Source organism: Gnatocerus cornutus, chromosome 2 (assembly GCF_029298725.1).
Source record: "Gnatocerus cornutus isolate USDA-ARS CGAHR chromosome 2, icGnaCorn1.1, whole genome shotgun sequence".
Taxonomy (NCBI): Eukaryota; Metazoa; Arthropoda; class Insecta; order Coleoptera; family Tenebrionidae; genus Gnatocerus; species Gnatocerus cornutus.
The window spans coordinates 7,803,109-7,821,770 of NC_142234.1; the positions used below are offsets into that span (position 1 = coordinate 7,803,109).

An 18,662-nucleotide genomic window follows, 5' to 3' on the forward strand; every position below is an offset into this window, starting at 1 on the left:
AAAAAAAATAAATTGAAACACAACATAAACTCGTTTATAAAATACAACTTTTATTCTGTTTATGTTTGCTTAAATATCACAAAAAGCAACGGAAATCTATTTCAGTTTTTAATGTTGTGCTTTGCAGTTTCAAGACTAATTTCCTTTTAAAAATTTGCATACTTACTTACTGGACATTTTTGCAGCTTCAACAAAAATCCGCGCTTCCTGTTTATTCAATTAAAGCCAATTTGCCCGCAATAAATCCCGATTTTCAGCCAAACTGAGCGTAATTCGTAAAAGTGTGGCTCAATATTGTCGGTTCGAAGCCAAGCTAATCGAATTTATTCTACCGAAACCCGAAAATATCCGCCACGAATCAGTTTTACGAGCGAATAAGGACGAAAGTAACAGGAAATAATACAAGTAATCATTTTAATTAATGTAACACGATTTGGGAATGAAAGTCGTAAAAGGGAAGTTTGGCTTGGAGTCAGACAGAGATTTCCTTGGATTTCATAGAAGCTAAAGACTTTGAAGTGGTTTCATGCTCGGATCGACAGAAATGTTGCGTTTTCGCATTAAAGAAGGAAGAATTCCAATTACACAAGAGCAACCATTTGGCGACATTCTTAAAAATAGTTTTTTCTTAGAATCACGCTGTTATTTTTCTTATGAATAACAGCGCCCATCTGCGCGCCTAAATGTTTTATTAAAAACACAAACCAGGAATGCCAATGCCTGTAAATCACGTTTTTTTGTTTCTGAGCTGTTTATGTGCTCGATAAATTCTGGTTCCGACATTAACATATTCAAATTATTCGTATTAAAAATTTTCATTACGTTACAACATTCAATTTTCCCCTAAACACCGAAATATTTATACCTACCTGCAAACATGTGCGAGTAAACAAGAACCCTCAAAACAAACACGTTTTCACTGTGTGATACGCTTTTATATGTAATAGATTTCAGATCCGCGATAATGTTTAAATAAACTGTCAGTGACGGCTCGTCTAGTATGTATAGTAAACAGCGTTTTATTGAGTTTATTTTACGGCTGAGGATGTCTGTAAAATCGGGTTTAGTGGCAAGGCAGGTTTTCCATGAAGACAGTAAAGTTTGTTGGACATTAAAATTCATGTTTTGGAAACGGGGTGGTTTTCTAAATGTTATAATCGATGGCACTTGTGTTGAATGACGTGGTAATCGATAGAGGAGGTGATGTATAACAAAGTATCACGAGTAATAAAAGAATGAATCACTTTTAGGTATTGACGGTATCGTCTTTTTGAATATTTTTTCTGATTCAGTGTTTTAACCACAGCATAATTTTTCAGTTTTTACCGATGTTTTAAGAAATTACTTTTACTTCTGTTAATTGCTTGGCAAAACTACGAGTTTTATTCAATAGTACATGGATATAATTTGATTACAGATGAATTTTCAGTAACTTAAGTGTTCTTGGAAAATGTCTCTAAATGGAAAATTTAGAATAGTAGGTATATAACACACGTTTCATAAGACAGTCTGGCGCACTAGTCCTTAAAAAACTTGCCTAGCGGTTGGCCAAAACCCATGTCTTATGAAACTTGTATTTTAGTAACTATTTTTAACTTTCTATTAATTAAAATGTGAAGCTCGTGTTATAAGCATTACTAAAACCATAAAATAAGAAAAATCTATTCTTTGTATATGTATTTTTTATAGTCGTTTTTAAAAAACTGGTTGAGATTAACAATTATTTAAAAAATGTAAGCCTCGATTGACTTAAAAATTTTAAAATGAATAAAAGACAAATGAATCTTGCTTAATGTTTGACTGGAATTTTGATTTTTCGTGACCAAGCAAAAAAAACACAAAAGAGTTATACTGTAATTTTAGGAAAATATTTTGCAAATTATGCATTTCAGGCTGCCAGTTTTTAGTTTTTTCTAAAGAATTTAATGACGACCGTTTGACGCATAAATTACCAAACGGATATTCGGTATTTTTCAATTAAATTTTACTGCACTAATAATAAAAGCAATAATAGCGCAGTCAATTTTATCATCTCTATTTTAAAATCTGTTTATAAACTAATTTTCAACGCTTCTTAAAAAAATCAGTTCAAACCTGACAATTTGCTCGCTTATTTGAACTGAAAGTCGTGGCAACTTTATACTCAATAATTTCTACAAAACGATCAGTTCTTAAATCTCCAATAATGGCCACCAAGCCAATTAAAATGTCTGCCAAGTGACAGGTGGCGCCTCTGGGGATCCCTGATCACATCGCAAACCTCATCCTGGCTTACGCCTCACCGGACGCCACTGTAATAAGCGACACATCTGGATTTATTTACTACAAGTTGCTGGATTACTTATGACAGCTATAATAAATTCATTTGTGTTGTGTCATAGCAGAACGTTCTCGTATGGAATTTGCGAGACGGACATGTTTCTATTAAAACAGCATTAATTTTGATTAATTTAATGTCTGGTTTCCTGAAGTTACAATTGGTTGGAGTGGACGAGTAGTCATTGACCAATCGTCGTTAATTACGCAATTGTTTAAACTGAGTTATATTTGCATTGGGCTGTAAATGTTTAACATGGATATGAACACATTGATTGGTTTTATTGCGCTATGCATGAGATATTTTGTTGGAAATGAAAAAATGATTGGGTTTCAGAGATATCATTTGGGGATTATAAAAATGAGTTTTTTTATAAAGCTTTAAAGCTAATATGCAAACTGGAAATTTAACAAAGCCGTGTTAATATTTTGTTTAAAAATCGAAGTACCCACTTCAAATATATTTTTTAATAAGACCGCTCAATTGATTCTTTGATTATGTTATATGAATCAAGCATAAAAAGTTCTTGAAACTCCTCGATATATTCTGAATCCAACCACTGGAAACTCAAGAAAATAAATCCACTTCTGCAAAAAACTCCGGAACTAAAGCAAATTTGCGAAGAAATCTTAAAACGAATTCTTCAAGTTTGTTCGCGTAAATAAACAACGAACTACATCTTTCCTCTTTTCATGATCGTTTTAATTATTCCACGCGCCTCGTACAAGGACACCAATCAATTTTGTCCTATAAATCGAAAAATTGACAAGTAGTGGAAGAATTAACCTGACTGGAGGATGATGGGAAATCTGAGGAAGAATGAACAGACGCCAAAGCAGGCAGCATTATAAATGAATAAGAGATATCGACATGAGGGATATTTTTCGAACAGAAGCAATGTTTTGTTTTGACTTTCGACAGAATAACTTTGTAAACTTGACGCTAAAGTTTGAAAGCTTGAAACAAGGAGAATAAATACGTCGCCTATTATAAAATTGTCTGTTTCTTTATTCCTCTATCACCTCTCATCCCTCAACTTCGTAACAACGTTCCTATTTATTCCCTCAACTCCCAGATACTCTCCATTTGAAGTTGTTTATTGTAGTATAAAGTAAACAAAGCTGGTCCAGATGAGTTGTTCTGGACACAACAAAAACAACCCCTAAAGAAATTCCGCATTAACATACACACAAAGCTCGGACCAACTCCTAAATTTAATTTATTCTCTTATGTCATTTCTCGTTCTTAAACTACGACGAAAATGGTCCCTTTCAGCCTCCAGTCATCCAATTTATTCACAAACTTTTTTTATAAATCAAAACTACAGTAACTCTTGCTTGAGGGCAAAGTTTCGGGATTTCTTTGATGTGAGCGTGGTAAAATGAGGGAGTAAAGTGATATTAATTTTTTGGGGGTTGAAAAGATGAAGATGTGGAGTAATTACAAGCTTGAACGAAGTTAATTAATCTTCTTTGTTACAGTGGATGGAATGGAATTGGAGACACTTTACCAAAGATATTGTATAAGGCTCAAACATGCTCTGTTCTTGTCGTGTTTGACTGTGGCAGCAGTTACAAGTGCGGGGTTACTTATTACAACATGTGTTTTACAGGTAAATTTTAAATTTTAATTTTGTTTAGATTTTATGAGTTGCATTTATCCATATTTTATACTTTAACTGTTGTTAATGGGTTATAAAAAGTAAGCGTAAAAGATTAACAAAGTTTATTTCAGTAGAATTTATATCGCACGATGGATTTCAGATATTATTTATGAACATTAATTTAACATTTTATGGGGTTTTAAAGTGTCTAAAATTAAAATTGTGTTTGTTTCTCCCACGGCATTTGCGTGAGAAAAATGGTAGACAACGCACTTGATTTTTTTTTAAATTTCTCATTTTAGAATTGCAAAGTAGTCTTTTATTTTAAGGGTAGCCAAAAGTAGAGACCACTAAAATGGCATTTAACAATTTTTATTCTAAGAACTGTTTGTTATTCCAAAAGATAAAAGTATTACGGAGACTTTCTTCTGCTCATTTGTTACAATTGTAGGAAAAACTACGCAATTTAATTAAAAGCTAAATTTAACTCATCTAAAAACAACACTGAGTAAATAAGTTTTGCTTAATTAAAAATTTATAAATGTAAATAATGTAGTAAAATTTTCTAATAATCAGATTTCTTTTATTTCAAGCTAATATTTCTCACTTGCTTTCCAATTTTTTTATGTTCTTGAAAGTTGGTAGATTTGTTTTCGATTTAAAATGGTGGAGGCGCCGGGTAAAAAGTTTCGATTACATATACAAGGTGTTTATAAATGTTTCTAGCATCAAGAGTGGCTATGAAATGTCAAAGAAATTTGCTGCTTATTACAAATGCGGGTTTAGATTTTTCAACTGACATTTGTAGTTAACCTCAATTATGTAGCAAAGTAAGTTTTGAAAAAAACCTGTTCTAATTGTGGTTTAAAGCCTGAAAATTATACACTTAAACACAAAACCGTAACTTAAAAGTCGTTGACGCAAATGACATTATCAATAATTTTCTAGATACTTATATTCACTATGAAAACAAAGCGGCAAAACAGTGCATGACAGGAATTCCAAAGCCTCCCTTGATGCTAGAAACATTTATAAACACCTTGTATCATTTTTAAAATTTTAATTATTATTTTATTAACATGAACTTTTTGCTAATAGCTTGTGGACATAAAACTACTAATAAATAAATTACAACATCATTTTGTTTACTTTTTAAAACCAATTTGTTGGTTCGTCATCGGATAATTGCATGTTTTTTCTTTTTTTAACTCTTTAACTACAACACAATCTGGAACAAATCGCGGAAATAACTATTGTATTCAAAGAAAATTTATTGGATCAATTCTTGGTGTTGTTGACAAATTATCAAAATTACAATTTATTCCCCAAACACCAAATTTGACAAAAAATGCTGACGCACGTTTCGATAGCAATGCTATCATCATCAGAGAGTTTAATCATCGCTCTGATGATGATAGCATTGCTATCGAAACGCGCGTCAGCATTTTTTGTCAAATTTGGTGTTTGGGGAATAAATTGTAATTTTGATAATTTAACTATTGTATTAATTGTCTATTTGTTTTATTTTTGGTCATTTATGGTTTAGATTACTTCCCTTGGTCAAATTGTTTTTCTTTAATTATTTTTGTTTGTCTGTTTTGCTACTTTACTGGTGGTGGTCTCAATTTTTTTACTTTTGTATTGGGAGATGTTATTTAGCTTTTCCGGCGATTTATTGTCTTCACACTTTTTCTTTTGGCACCAGACATGCCGTTTTCACAAGCGGTGCGTGCTTCTTTAAGGGGTCGATGTTGAAATGCTTATTTTTATTTTGTCTTCCGGTATTCTGCGTTTTTTGCTAATGAAGTGCTTGTTATTGTTATTGCCGATAATTTGACAGTCAGTTAATAGTCAAACGTTTGATATTATTTTCTTGCCTAACCACGTAATTGTCAACACGTACATATTTGGTTAGCACTCGCTAACGATCGACGTATACTGTAAAATAAATTTAAATAGCATTTTCGGGCGTGTGATCCACACTATTTTGTAGGCCAACAAAATTTAAAAAAGCAAAGAAAAAATTCTGATCGAAATACTTTTACTCTGCCAGTGCGACACCAACCGTTAAACAATAAAACTAACTAGTTTCCTTTTTGGATGTCTAGACCGCCGTTTTCAAGCCTATTTGATTATTATTATTATTATTATTATTATTATTGTTATTATTATTATAATCTCCAGGTAGAGGATTAATATAGTAGGAGTAATATGGAATTAATTAACTGATCTCGCTTAAATAGCTGTCTAAACGTCTCTTAAACTGCCTTACATTTTGACTCCCAATTATCACATTGTCGAGCGAATTCCACCACTCTAAAATTCTGTTTGTAAAAAAGTGCTAGCGCACTTGAGTTTTGTATATTTAGTGATATAATTTCAAGTGATGACTACGCAGTCTGTCATTGGTGTTAAGCTTGAATAAATGAATGAAAGTGATATTAAAGAAGTTGGAAAACACCTTATTCGCAAATAACAGATCAGTTCGAAGCCGACGGATTTCAAGTGTGGGCAGTTGAAGTAATTACATGTTTCCAAAAACATTAGAAATGGACGCCGACCTAAAAAAGTATGTTACTAATCTACTTTAAAAGACGAAGTTAAAATATTGGTTCTCTACAATGTAATTTTAAAACGGAATATATGTATTTGCGTTGCTTTTTAAAGAAATATTTCCGAAAATAGTTTAGAATAAAAAATTGCACCATTAAAGTATGAATTACCATTTGTACATTTAGATCAAAGGCAGTATTTACGGTTTTATTAAGTCTTAAATCATGGAAGTCATAACTTATAGAACCAAAATAGTATTTATTGCAGCAAGACAATTAAATTTGCATTGTAAAATCGCTATAACTCTAAGTACCAATTTTTAATTTTTACGGTTTTGAAACGAATTCAATTATGACCAGGTGCATTTTAAACTTATTTATAATAATTAACCACTCTCAAACAAATTTCCGGTGACATCTAAACATTCCCCAATAAACTAGAGTAAATTGCACATGTTATCAAAATAGTCTGAGCACACCACATCCATTGTCCACTCCACCGCTAGTTATTGATTCGATTTCTCTTCATGATTGTAAAATAGTGTAGGTCGCGACTCGATTTTCCCATCACTCTTCTGACATTTTATTGGAATAAATAATAATCTAGAAGCAGTTTTTTCCTTAGATTCGTGTCGTTTCATTATCTTCTTTTCTTCGACTTATTAGTTTTTTATGGTATATTGATTCCTTTGAAATGTTCAAAGCTTCGGCCATCAATGGAAATTTATAGCTCTCATTGAAAGAAAGTCGCATTGCTTGGCAAATAAGTCAATTCTCAAAGACCCAAAACTTAATAAATTCATAAATGCAAATTCTTAGTTCAAAGCAGTCAAACAAGCAAGTGTAAATAGCTGGAATCGTTTCATTATGACTTAATTCTAGAGAGGTGTTTCTAACTTGGCCGAGAAAATGTAATTTAATTAATGTTTCATCAGTGCAAGAGGATTGTTGGAATAAATTTGCATTTTGAGATAAGAGATAAGAACGAAAGGGTTTTAGTATAGAGGAAAAAAGCGAAGAACGTTAAGAACAAAATGTTTGTTGGTTGTTGGCCGAGCAAAGACTAAACTTTTCAAATTAATGGAATGAAACTGATGTAATTTAAAGTTTTTTTTAAACAAAGTGAGACTCGTTTACTTTCGATTTTTATCTCGTAATTTAATTTATTTCTTACAAAGTTTTCGGGATGATTAAACGATCTGCGCTTTATGTAAGTTGGTTTTTTATTTTGATAAGTTCAATGCTCAATTGCTTTAAAATTCGCGTAATTATTTAACAAGCCCGAAGAGTCATTATTATCAGAGCTAAGCTCAACGAAGCTTATTTATTTCGCATTTTCACGCAATTTTTCCTTTTGATTACACCATCGCCGGAAAAATTACACATCTTCCGTCTCTTCATGTAATCCATCCGAGTAGCATTTTATGGTCTTTGCTATCACTTTCGTTATATCTCCTCAAAATTAATGTTTCACATTTATCCCAAGGCAGACATGAGATTGCAAGTTAATAAAGTATACGCAAGAGGCAACTGGTAGCTGACGAAATAATCTTAAACCTCACGTCATTACAGTAAAGGATCCTTCACATTTTCATTCTGTTCAATAATTAAATGGAATATTCAATGAGAAGTTTGTGGATTAGAAATTTAGTTGCGAAAAATTTACTGGTTTGGAGGTAATGAGAGGAATTTGGTGTTATTTGTGTGAAGTCTCGATGGGACAGAACCGACTAAGAGGATTAGGAAGAATAGACGTGAAGGAGCAGGTGGAGGACTAGTTCCCTGTGGTATCCAATGCTTTTGAAAACAAAAATTTTACGATTCAACTGCGCGGATTCGAAGTCTCATGGATTCTGTTATTATATTTTGAAACTGAAAATCCGGTCTTCCAAATAATAAAAATTTGGTACAATTCAATGAATTACAAAAGAGAAAGTGAAGCGAATAAACAAATTTGGTGGATGCGCCGGGCAATACAATAAAAATTAGTGGAGCGTTTATAAGTTTAGGATAAAGCAAATTTATTAATGATTTTTAATTCTGAAATTACGTATAAACTGAAAATATAAGTCCAGAAAATCTGGTGCTTGTGGAATTATAAAACTGAACAAAGAAAATCACAATCGAATTCATTTATCAACGAGGTGGCTATTTTGCAATTACAGTAATAAACATTTCCGTAATCTGAAACATTACTTAAATACATATCTGTAGGTGAACAAGCTACATCTCTTGCTAAGTTAGATTAACACAGAACATCCTCTAAATCCCCCAAGTCTTGAATGAAACTTTCTATACTAATTAACTGATAACCCCCCAGCAAATGCTCGTATATTCTCCAGACAATACAACGGGATTGTTTTATTCTCTACATTTACATTCTGCGCATTCTTTGACTTTTAAGTTTTCTCTGGGAATTCTGTGAACACTACTGAACACAGATTTAACTTGTTATTCTCTATTTTTAAGTTTCCAGTTTCTTTGATGCGCTGAAGTAGAAAATTTTCATTTGTAGTGTTTTTTATTTGTTTACGAGTTTTGTAATGAGTGAAAAACTGATTATAGAAAAGAACTGAAGAGTAAATATAAAATGTATGGTCAGTGTAGCTACTGGTACCTTCTGTGAGTTGCTTTGCGGTCCGTGGCACCGCACCGTGTCTAAATTATGCAAGCCAAATTCCGTCCTAAGTATAAGGCTGTAACTTGTTTAAGAACTGCTCATTACAAATTCAGCCCTTAAACTAATGACGGTCTCTTTCTTCCTTGTTTCAGAATTTGGACGACGGCCTGTTACCCATCATTACTATGTCCCTCTTGACCTTTGCCCTCCTTTGCATTCTCTTAGCGTCCCAGTTCCCTATTATCCTGGAGTCGGAAGCGTGGGCTTTGGTTTCCTCCCTTCTCATCACCGTGATAGTGACCACCTCGATGATACTGTTGGGACAAAGACACGCTCCTTTGCCCTTATTTGCCCTTCTTCTCGCCATGCACACTATGTTACCCCTTTCGAGGGCAGTGGCCCTTTTTCTCGCTACTGTCGTCACATTGGTATATTTGGGGCTCTCGATTGCGGATAGAGTCCTCAACGATGAACGACACTCGCATTATCTTCAGGTGAGTGAGCAAAACACCCACATTGACACGGATGCTAAAAATAATGCTAAAATTAAGCAGTTCGACCTAATTCGCCCACATATTTTTTCCAGTTGATTCCAGAGTGTGTTTTACTGGTCACGGCGAGTTGCACAGGGTTGTACTATCGCCACATGACGGAAGGGGCCCATCGGCGGACTTTTGTAGGCACCCGAACTTGTATCGAGTCCCGAGTGAAGTTAGAATGCGAGAAAGAGCAACAGGAACAACTCTTGCTGAGCGTCATTCCTGCCTACATCGCTGCGGAGGTGTGTAAAAAATTCAAAGGTCACTGGAAGCGCTCAAAGCAGATTAAAAATGTGAACGGAAGGTGCCTCCAAGACGTTTAATTTATTCAAGCTCATGTCTGAGAAGTGAAGAATTTCAATATACATGCCATACATGAATCTTTTAAATTTAATTTTTCCAAGAATGCTCGGTATGCGTCCGTCACCTCCCTTTATTTATTTTATTTCATTTCTCAGGTGAAGCGCAGCATCATGCTGAAAATGGCAGACGCCTGCAACGAGCACTCAAACCGGAGTTTCCATGAAATGTACGTCCAGAGACACAACAACGTCTCCATTTTATATGCAGACATTGTCAACTTTACTCCGCTTTCGGAACAGTTGTCGGCGTCGGACTTGGTGAAGACTTTGAACGAGCTTTTTGGGCGCTTCGACCAAATCGCGCAGGTAAGAGAAAAGCTTTTGTTCCGGTGTAAATCTCCGGAAGCACCGAGACGAAGTTAAGTTAAGAAGCTTTCTTGCAAGTTTTCCTGAGAAATATTTACATGTTTTGGCGTGTATGTTGTATGCAAATTACTTGCGCCAAGGAGTGTCAAGATAATGTGCGTGGCCACCAGAACGGAATTATAAAGTCAAACAGGACTAACAGTATTTATTCAGCACGTTTACAGGATGCAATATCCTTTGGAGTGTTTATTTTACGGTTATTATGTTTATTTTGCGTCTTTTCGAAGGCAAATGATACAAAAAAAGGAAATAATTTTTTGGATTTAATACGATTTGTTATTTTTATATTCGTTTAACCATAAGTTTATGTGCATACATTTAAGTATGTTATTCAAGAGAGATATTACATTAAAAGTCGAAACAAAGTCAAGGTTCGTAACAGCTAAAGTAAAGCTAAAGTTCTTAAACATTTTTCCGAGTAACATTGTGCGACACCTCCTATAAAACTTTAAACAGAACAACTTGTTTATGTCGTCCCGACGCAATAACGGCTCTCGATCGCTATCCAAACAACCATAACACTCCACCTAGGATTTTTTGCAAACTCCTGCTGATTAAGCTCCACTATGACGTGCTTATAAAACTCAGATTACCTCGAAACAAGCTATAAAACGACCAATTTATTTTATGGATGCATAAATCAAATTATTAATATCGTAAAAGAAGAACATCTATTCGTAACTTCCATTATTATGTAGCTACCATTTCATTGGATTCAACTTACGCACCACGCAATTATTTTTCGCAGATAAGCAAAAAATGTTTTGCAAAACAGGTTAACACAACAAGCAAAAATGATGGATTGCGGACGTCTATTGACTTATGCCAAATTGACATCAGAAGCATGTAACATCAAAATTTCTAGTGATTTAATGGCATTAACTGGATGGGAATTGTTGCTTCTAACTTTTAGTATCTGTGCAAGTATCCATTTGATCGCATACTGCACCCAACCTGGGAGTGACACTGACAACGACTGCAGGGAAATTATGCATGCGTTGGACAAACGGAACTTTTTTAAAAATGCTGCTTTTAAACAACGAAGAACTTCCTATTTTCATTAAAATTTGGATGAGTTGTAAATTGATAATATACTAAATAAACATTCCTTAAGCGGTTATTGGATGTTCAGTTTTCGATAAACGTGGGGGAATTTGTCGAAGCTGGAAATAATTGGGTCAGGTTTGTGTGCTTCATTTTTTAGGGCTTTGTCCACGAAAACAATTATTTTGATTAGAATTGAATTGATTGTTGTTTGATTATTTCTTTTTCCGTTAATGAATGCTGCTCGGTAGACCCTAAAAAGACGTACATTCAATATTTAAACAGCTATTTTATTAAATATTAGCTTCTCGAAACATTATTTGCAGAGGTATACGTATTCCCAGACTTGATTTATTTACTACGAACTTGCGTTATTGGGCTATAGAATATTCGATAAATCCAATTTTCTCTTTGCTTTCAGGATAATCAGTGTATGAGAATCAAAATACTGGGCGATTGCTATTATTGTGTGTCAGGATTGCCAGTGTCCCGACCCAACCACGCCTACAATTGTGTCAACATGGGCTTACAGATGATCGAAGCCATCCGGTAAGGTGTCAACACTAGGGTATATAAACTACATGTAAAAAGCAATCGATATGTTTGTTGATTCGAGCCGTAACGGAAAAACGAGATTAATCCCATCGGGAATCTCCTAAATTCAGCCTGAGATACACATATACGTGTTGTAAAAAACCTCTTCTTCAGTTATGCTTGTGATCTATTTTGCTACCCTCAGCTACATCTTCTGCTCATTCAATTTTCATTGGAGCATGTTAAAACTTTGTATTTCATGGGAAAACACAATATTTTAAAAGTCGAGGGCGTGTTAGGCGAACAAACATGAAAAGAAAACTTTATAATAAATTTACAAAGTTAAAACTTCACAATCTTGTAATGTTGCAGGTTTGTCCGGGAAGCTACAGGATTCAACGTGGACATGCGAATCGGAATTCACACCGGAAATGTCCTTTGCGGTGTCCTGGGTCTACGAAAATGGCAATTTGATGTCTGGAGCGACGATGTCACGCTAGCAAACCATATGGAGTCCGGAGGCATCGCTGGGTGAGGCTACACTTTTATTTCTTATTTTTGAAAATAAACCAATCACTAATGAAACACAAACCTTCGGGATTTTGAAAATAAACACTGCAACATCCATTAGCATTGTCCTGGTCTTTAATCCAATCACTGGTTTAACTGTGATCGAGATTTTATTAAAAAGGTCAGAGTGTAATGGACGGTGCATTAGCTCGTAATTGGTTTAAAAGTAATGTAGCAAAAATTAGATTTTTACTTTGAGTGGTTGGATGTGTCACAAGGTTGGACTTTGGCGGTTTCAGTAGCAACTGTTGCTATTGGAATAGTGCCAGGAGCTTGAAGTTCGTGTGCTGAAATGCGGTGTTGATACTTTGACACAAAATTAGACAAATTGCTTGTTTGAATTGATCAGGGTGATGGAATGTAAATAATGGTTTAGTGTTGGAATTATTCGAAGGATTTTTAGTATTGACATTATATTCAAGTGAACAAAGACCTAAAATAAACAATGTTCTAAATTAAATTTGGCAAGTGTGTAAATAAACCGCGGTTTATGTGGTATTAAATGATGTATATTATTCATCGCTATCAAACAGATTTTAGTGTCAACTTGGGAACTTATATTACAGTACTATGTTGAAATATCGCTACTTTTGTGCCTCTGAATTCTCACAAACAAAAAACAAACACGAATAAAGAATGGCGCATCCACCATTTTACCCATTTTCTAAGAATTTAAGGATTTGACTAGTTTTGTTATTTTACTTCTACATAAATTACTTTGTTCCTCCAAATAAACACAATATTTTAATTTGCATGCCTGTAAAGAATTCCCATTTATATTACACAAAGAGTCAAATGTCAACATCATATTTTTTCAAATCTTCTTTTTCCATCTACAAAGCAGCAACCCATCTGACAGTAAACAAATTATTTCTTTTTAAAAAACACTCAAAGTTCAGAAATAAAAGTCGCTCCCGTTCCCGCAATTCTCTTCAAAGAGTTGATTAAAATTTTATTTTCTCTCCATGTCTATTTGCTCCTCCACAAACAGATTTCTCAATTTGAAAATCTTATTGTTCCTGTCGCCGTACCAACATTCTTTGAATTACTCAAAATAATCACTCATTTTTCCAAAGAAACGTCATTCAAAGTATGAATGAGCACCTGATTGGTTCCGAAGGAGCAACGAATGAAATTAATAATCGCGGAAAAACCCTCCGTAATTATCACGTTCGAACTTCTTTGTAATGATCGGCACAGGCGTGAATTTTAATTAGAGCAATTAGAGGATGTCGATGGAATTTAAAAGCGTAAAGACACGGATAACGTGACGTCGTTGTTCTTTTTTTCACAACTTTCATCAACTGATGATTTTAAACAATTTTTGTTTGCCACATAATTAACTGTCGTCCGAACCGCTATTTTTCATTCGCTCGCCCGGTAATAACGATTCAATTTTATACCGCTATGTGTTTTTGCAGCACGTTCGAAACTAATTACTGCCACAGAACACGTCCTGAATAAACTGGGAAAATGATTGTTGGAAATAGTTTTATACCTTCTTTTTTTCAGGAGGGTTCATATTACCAGAGCCACTTTACATCAATTGGGAGACAGATTTCAAGTAGAACCCGGAGATGGGATCAATAGGGAATCGTATTTAGCTGATCATAAAATCGAGACTTTTCTTATTGTGCCGCCGAAGGTAAGTTGAGAGTTTTTTGTAAAATGTGAGTCATAACAGTTATTGGATGCAATTATTGTTGGAGAGATGGAGGCAATATTTTAGACGGGAAGTCTTTGATGAAGATTAATGCTGCGGGAGGATATTGCGGTGTTATTGTGTTTGGAATGTATTTGCTTGATCGGTATTTATGGCAAGCGCATTTTGTTTTATTTAGACTTGTCCTGAGTTGTTAGAGGAAAATGACAAAATAATGTTTATTCGCTTGGAAAATGTACACAACTATTTTTTATTCCGTGTCAGCACATGAAAATTGTTGTTCACTGATGTTCAAATGCACAATTTACAATTTAGAATTATTTTTTTTACGTTCACTGACAATTGATTTGAAAAGATTTTTTGCAACGGTATGATAAAAATTCCATTTCACAATGCTTTTAGTAATCATTATTCTGTAACATGCTTCTTCCTGAATTTCTCTAAATTTTGTTGAAGCCACTCGTGTTGGCGTTCATTGTTCTAAAATAAATAGCTTATTCGATAACTCCGGCGGAGCACATACTTTACGTTGCCTTTTTAATCTCTTTACCAACATTTTAAACAACTCCCGCCACTGACTCAATTACATTGCTAACAGTATTACGATACAAAATAGCTGTTGTTATTTTAAATCCTCAAATTGTACGTTCAAATCCCATTACGTTCCATTGTTTAGAAATCCCCTAAAAGCGTTTACATTGGAAATAAATGGATCTATTCTGAAAGCTATACTATTCCACTATATGGTTTACATCTCCTTGGAGAAAAATGCTTCCTTTTCACCACGGTAGTTTCAATTACTTCGTAACCGAAGCCACATTAATCGCAGTCGCACTTTCTATTTACACGAGCTTTTCAACATTTAGAAAAATTGTTTGATCTTTTTGGAGAGGAACGAATTTTGGCTTACAGTAGCACACAAAGGACAAAAATTGGGAATAAATAAAAGACTTTTCTGTTTACGGTATTTATTTTTCTCCCAACGCACCTCTTCAATTTCTGCATTGCAGGGATCCAATTTTCATCCGCAACATAAATGGAAATTTAGAGATAATGTTGAGCCATCGGCTTTATTGTTGTTTGTTTTCAGCGTTTACCTTACCAGGTGAAGTTGAAATATATTTTAATATCCAAGCAAAAATTAATTATTATTTAAAGGGATAATGAAAATATACATACATTTTAAAACACTCCCCTTTCATTCTTTTTATCATTAAATTAAATTTTGTAATGCCGCCTCCTTCACAGAACTTTATACTCCAGATTACACTTCTATATGTTGGCGAAGCAAACAAAAATACTCCTTAAACAGACGCTTTAACCCTGGTCATAATGAAAAACCTTTTTCAGAAACCTGAAACGGAATCTCAAAACGGCAATGTGAAACCGCCCCTGACAGTTTCAGAGCGTAACAACAGCCTCGGTGGCGGCGAGAGTGGCACATTTGGTATGGCCACTCCTAGTGGCCCTCCAACCAGATCCAGACCATCAAGCAAAATGACTAAATACGTCGAATGTTGGGGGGCTGATAAACCCTTCGCTAACATAGCAGAGTCGACATTGGCGAAAAACATCGAACTGACGGTAAATAAACATTTTTGGGGGTCATGTTGAGTAATTACTTTTGTTGTTTGGATTGGGGATTCACAAAGGGATAAATTATGCATAAAGGCAAATTGTTTTAGAGGGTAAATTTGTTTTTTGTAATGAGTTGGGTGAGTTTGTTTAGGGAAACTTGTTTGGGGGTTTATGATTGTTGTTGGTTTAGCTTTGGGATAAATGTGTCGGTGTTATTTTAGAATGGTGTTTGGTTCATACTGTGCACTTCGGGGTAAGGAGTTGTGATGAAAAATGATCGTTCTTCGAAGAAATATTACGCTGATGCACTTCCAAGTTCAGTAATATGTAATGTGTATAGCTAGTGTTTTCTTGAAATAACTCTTGTCTTCTTAACTGGAGCGGAAAATGTAAAAAGAACCATATACCATATAAAAGAATAATTGTTTTGTCGTTATATTATATTGCTCTTTGATCTTGGTTCTTTACCAAAAAATCTATTACTCCTATATTTTTCTTTCTACTTGTTTTTAAAGTGGAGGCGTAGCAAATCCAATTATCTCGATATCTCCAGCATCCAGAATTAAATTAACTTCTTGTAATTAAAAAACTGTATCCTCCAAGATCTCAAAAAATCGCAAACATTAATCATTTTATTGATATTTATTTTATTACAAAAGCTGTAAAAATCTGTTAAAATCTGTACGATTACAGCAATTTTGTTCGAAAAAAGATGAGTGACGTTTTTAAGAGATCGTTAAATACAGATTCCAATTCGGCATTAAATTTCCTCAAGTCTTTATATGAAAGAAAAGTCAAAAATTTTTATTAAGAACTTATTCGATAAAATAAAAAATTCTGGAGCAAAAGAGACATGTGTTAAAAATTTAAATATTAAAAATATTATTGTAGTATTTGATTACACCAGTAACGAAATTTGACATGTTTAATAATCGAGCCCAACTACAAAGTTCATAAACAAAAGAGACGTATTTCACCCGTAAGTCCACCCATTCTGCATAGAAAAATGGAGAATTTGAAATCGGATTAAAACCCAAAAATCAATTCACTCATTGGCTTGCATTGTCTTTACAAGTGGCTGCTTTTCTACCAAAAAAAGAACCCATTCAACCAATTCGATAGTAACTTTTCATTGTTTGTTAAAAGTTGTTTATTGGCTAAATTTGCAAGCTAATTAGGACATGGACAAAAAAGAATCAAATCGTTGGATGTTGATAACACGAAACGTACAAAACAAAAGAAGTCGAGCTCCGGATTTGCTGCGTAACGTTTTCTTTGGCTCTTGTTTATTGGATGGAAAACGCCCAATTACAAAATTCCTAAGCAATAATCGTTTTAGATAGTTGTCAAATTTTTATGAAATTTTTAATCGTAATCACGAATTTCTGCACCTAAATTTTTTAGAGTAGATCTAACAATAAGTGGAAATCGAAAAAAATGCAATCAGAGCTTAGGCCTAGTATGCACCAATCTATTTGTAAACTAGTGAAGTCTTAACTTTCCGAAAGTTATTAACAAAATCCTTACTTTTTCAGTCCGGCTCGTATCTAAAGGTCGGTTCGTACTTGTGTTGACACTGTTTGGCCCGAAAAATAACTCTTAATAAAACAGTAGACAAAGTAGTAAAATTAATTCGAGTGGGAAAGTTTTCGCTCACTAACAAAACTTTAAACCAGAAAAAATTCTAGAAAAATTTACATTTCTGACCATTTCCCTGTAGAGTTTCCGCCGCTTTTACACTTTTTTCTCTCGCAATTTGTAACTAAAAGCTGAAATTCAATTTGTTCCCCAGACGTTGGCCATGATCGAGTCCAACCTCTTGCCGGACCGAAACACGTGTTTGGAATGCAAGTGAGTTATTAAAAGCTTCGTCGCGAAGACAGTCTTCATTTCCGGTAAACTCCTTTAATTTTCACAGGAAATCGTGGAATAGCGAGGATCTACACCCTGCACTTCTATGGTTCCGGAATAGGCGACAAGAGAGCGAATACCGGAGCCAACCCGACCCTGAGTTCCGGTGTTATATAGCTTTTGCAGGTTCCATTTTCGTAGCGATGTGCATTATGCAATTTGCCACACTATCCAGGTAAGGAATTTCCTGCAAACTTGGTGTGACTTGTACTTGTTGAGTGGAGCTTTTTACCATTAAACTTATTCACTCTTCGATAAGTATCAGCAAATTTTTGCGTTAATTAGCGTCAAGAGAGTGATAAAAATGAATAATTAATTCATGGCGTTAGCTTTCAGCCCTTCTAATTACTTTAGAAGGTGGCTTTTTGCATAATAATCAAATGAGTGTGGTTAAATCTGCATATTTAATTACGAAATTTCAGAAATTAAGCCACTTTAAGCATTCTCGCGACGTGAGCCCGCTGAATTAATCTTCCAAAAAGATGACCTTTCTTTCAAATATGTCTCATATTATTTTCAGAACGATAGTCCTATATGGCACTTTAAGCCCCACTCTTATCGTCCTATCAGTCTTCGTCTATTTGTGTTGGCTCGACGGTTGCTGTAGCCCCCGTCCTCCTTCAGACACTCCCGTGGATGAACCTGGAGCTTGCTCACCTCCCGGAGAAGTCGTGACAACTAGCAGGTGTCTCCGTTTAGCGATATTCCTACTTTCGGTGACGCTAATTTCAACTTGTGCCGTCGTCACTTTGGTGAGGATTACTATGAGTTGTAGCGGTTGAAATTGCGAAGTGGGAGCTCCTTCATGGGGGTTATTAAATGGAAATTGGATTAAAGGATTGTGTTTGTTATAGGTGGATTATCAACCAGAGACGTTTCTTGTGCCGGTGGAAAGTTCCGTGAGGAATGGGACAAATGGGACTTTAGTGGTGGTGGTGGAAGATACGGGGGAATTTAGAAGACAGACGATTGAAAATTTGCCGGTAGGGTATTAGCGCTAAAT

General features: G+C 34.6%; 1 protein-coding gene across 2 annotated transcripts in view; it reads left to right on the forward strand.

The window, feature by feature from the left end:
* The window catches only part of LOC148178519 (adenylate cyclase type 2-like), a 30,810-nt gene that overhangs the window by 9,920 nt on the left and 2,228 nt on the right, over positions 1-18,662 (forward strand). Inside the window, exons 2-14 of one of the 2 annotated variants that reach the window (XM_088031412.1) lie at positions 3,799-3,929; positions 9,245-9,586; positions 9,679-9,873; positions 10,090-10,299; positions 11,825-11,952; positions 12,310-12,468; positions 14,020-14,152; positions 15,521-15,754; positions 17,284-17,301; positions 17,541-17,599; positions 17,667-17,834; positions 18,180-18,411; positions 18,514-18,642. In XM_088031412.1, the coding sequence (XP_087887538.1) occupies positions 3,799-3,929; positions 9,245-9,586; positions 9,679-9,873; positions 10,090-10,299; positions 11,825-11,952; positions 12,310-12,468; positions 14,020-14,152; positions 15,521-15,754; positions 17,284-17,301; positions 17,541-17,599; positions 17,667-17,834; positions 18,180-18,411; positions 18,514-18,642 (2,138 nt within the window). The remainder of the gene's footprint in view (positions 1-3,798; positions 3,930-9,244; positions 9,587-9,678; positions 9,874-10,089; positions 10,300-11,824; positions 11,953-12,309; positions 12,469-14,019; positions 14,153-15,520; positions 15,755-17,283; positions 17,302-17,540; positions 17,600-17,666; positions 17,835-18,179; positions 18,412-18,513; positions 18,643-18,662) is intronic. The other variant, XM_088031413.1, reaches the window with a different exon arrangement.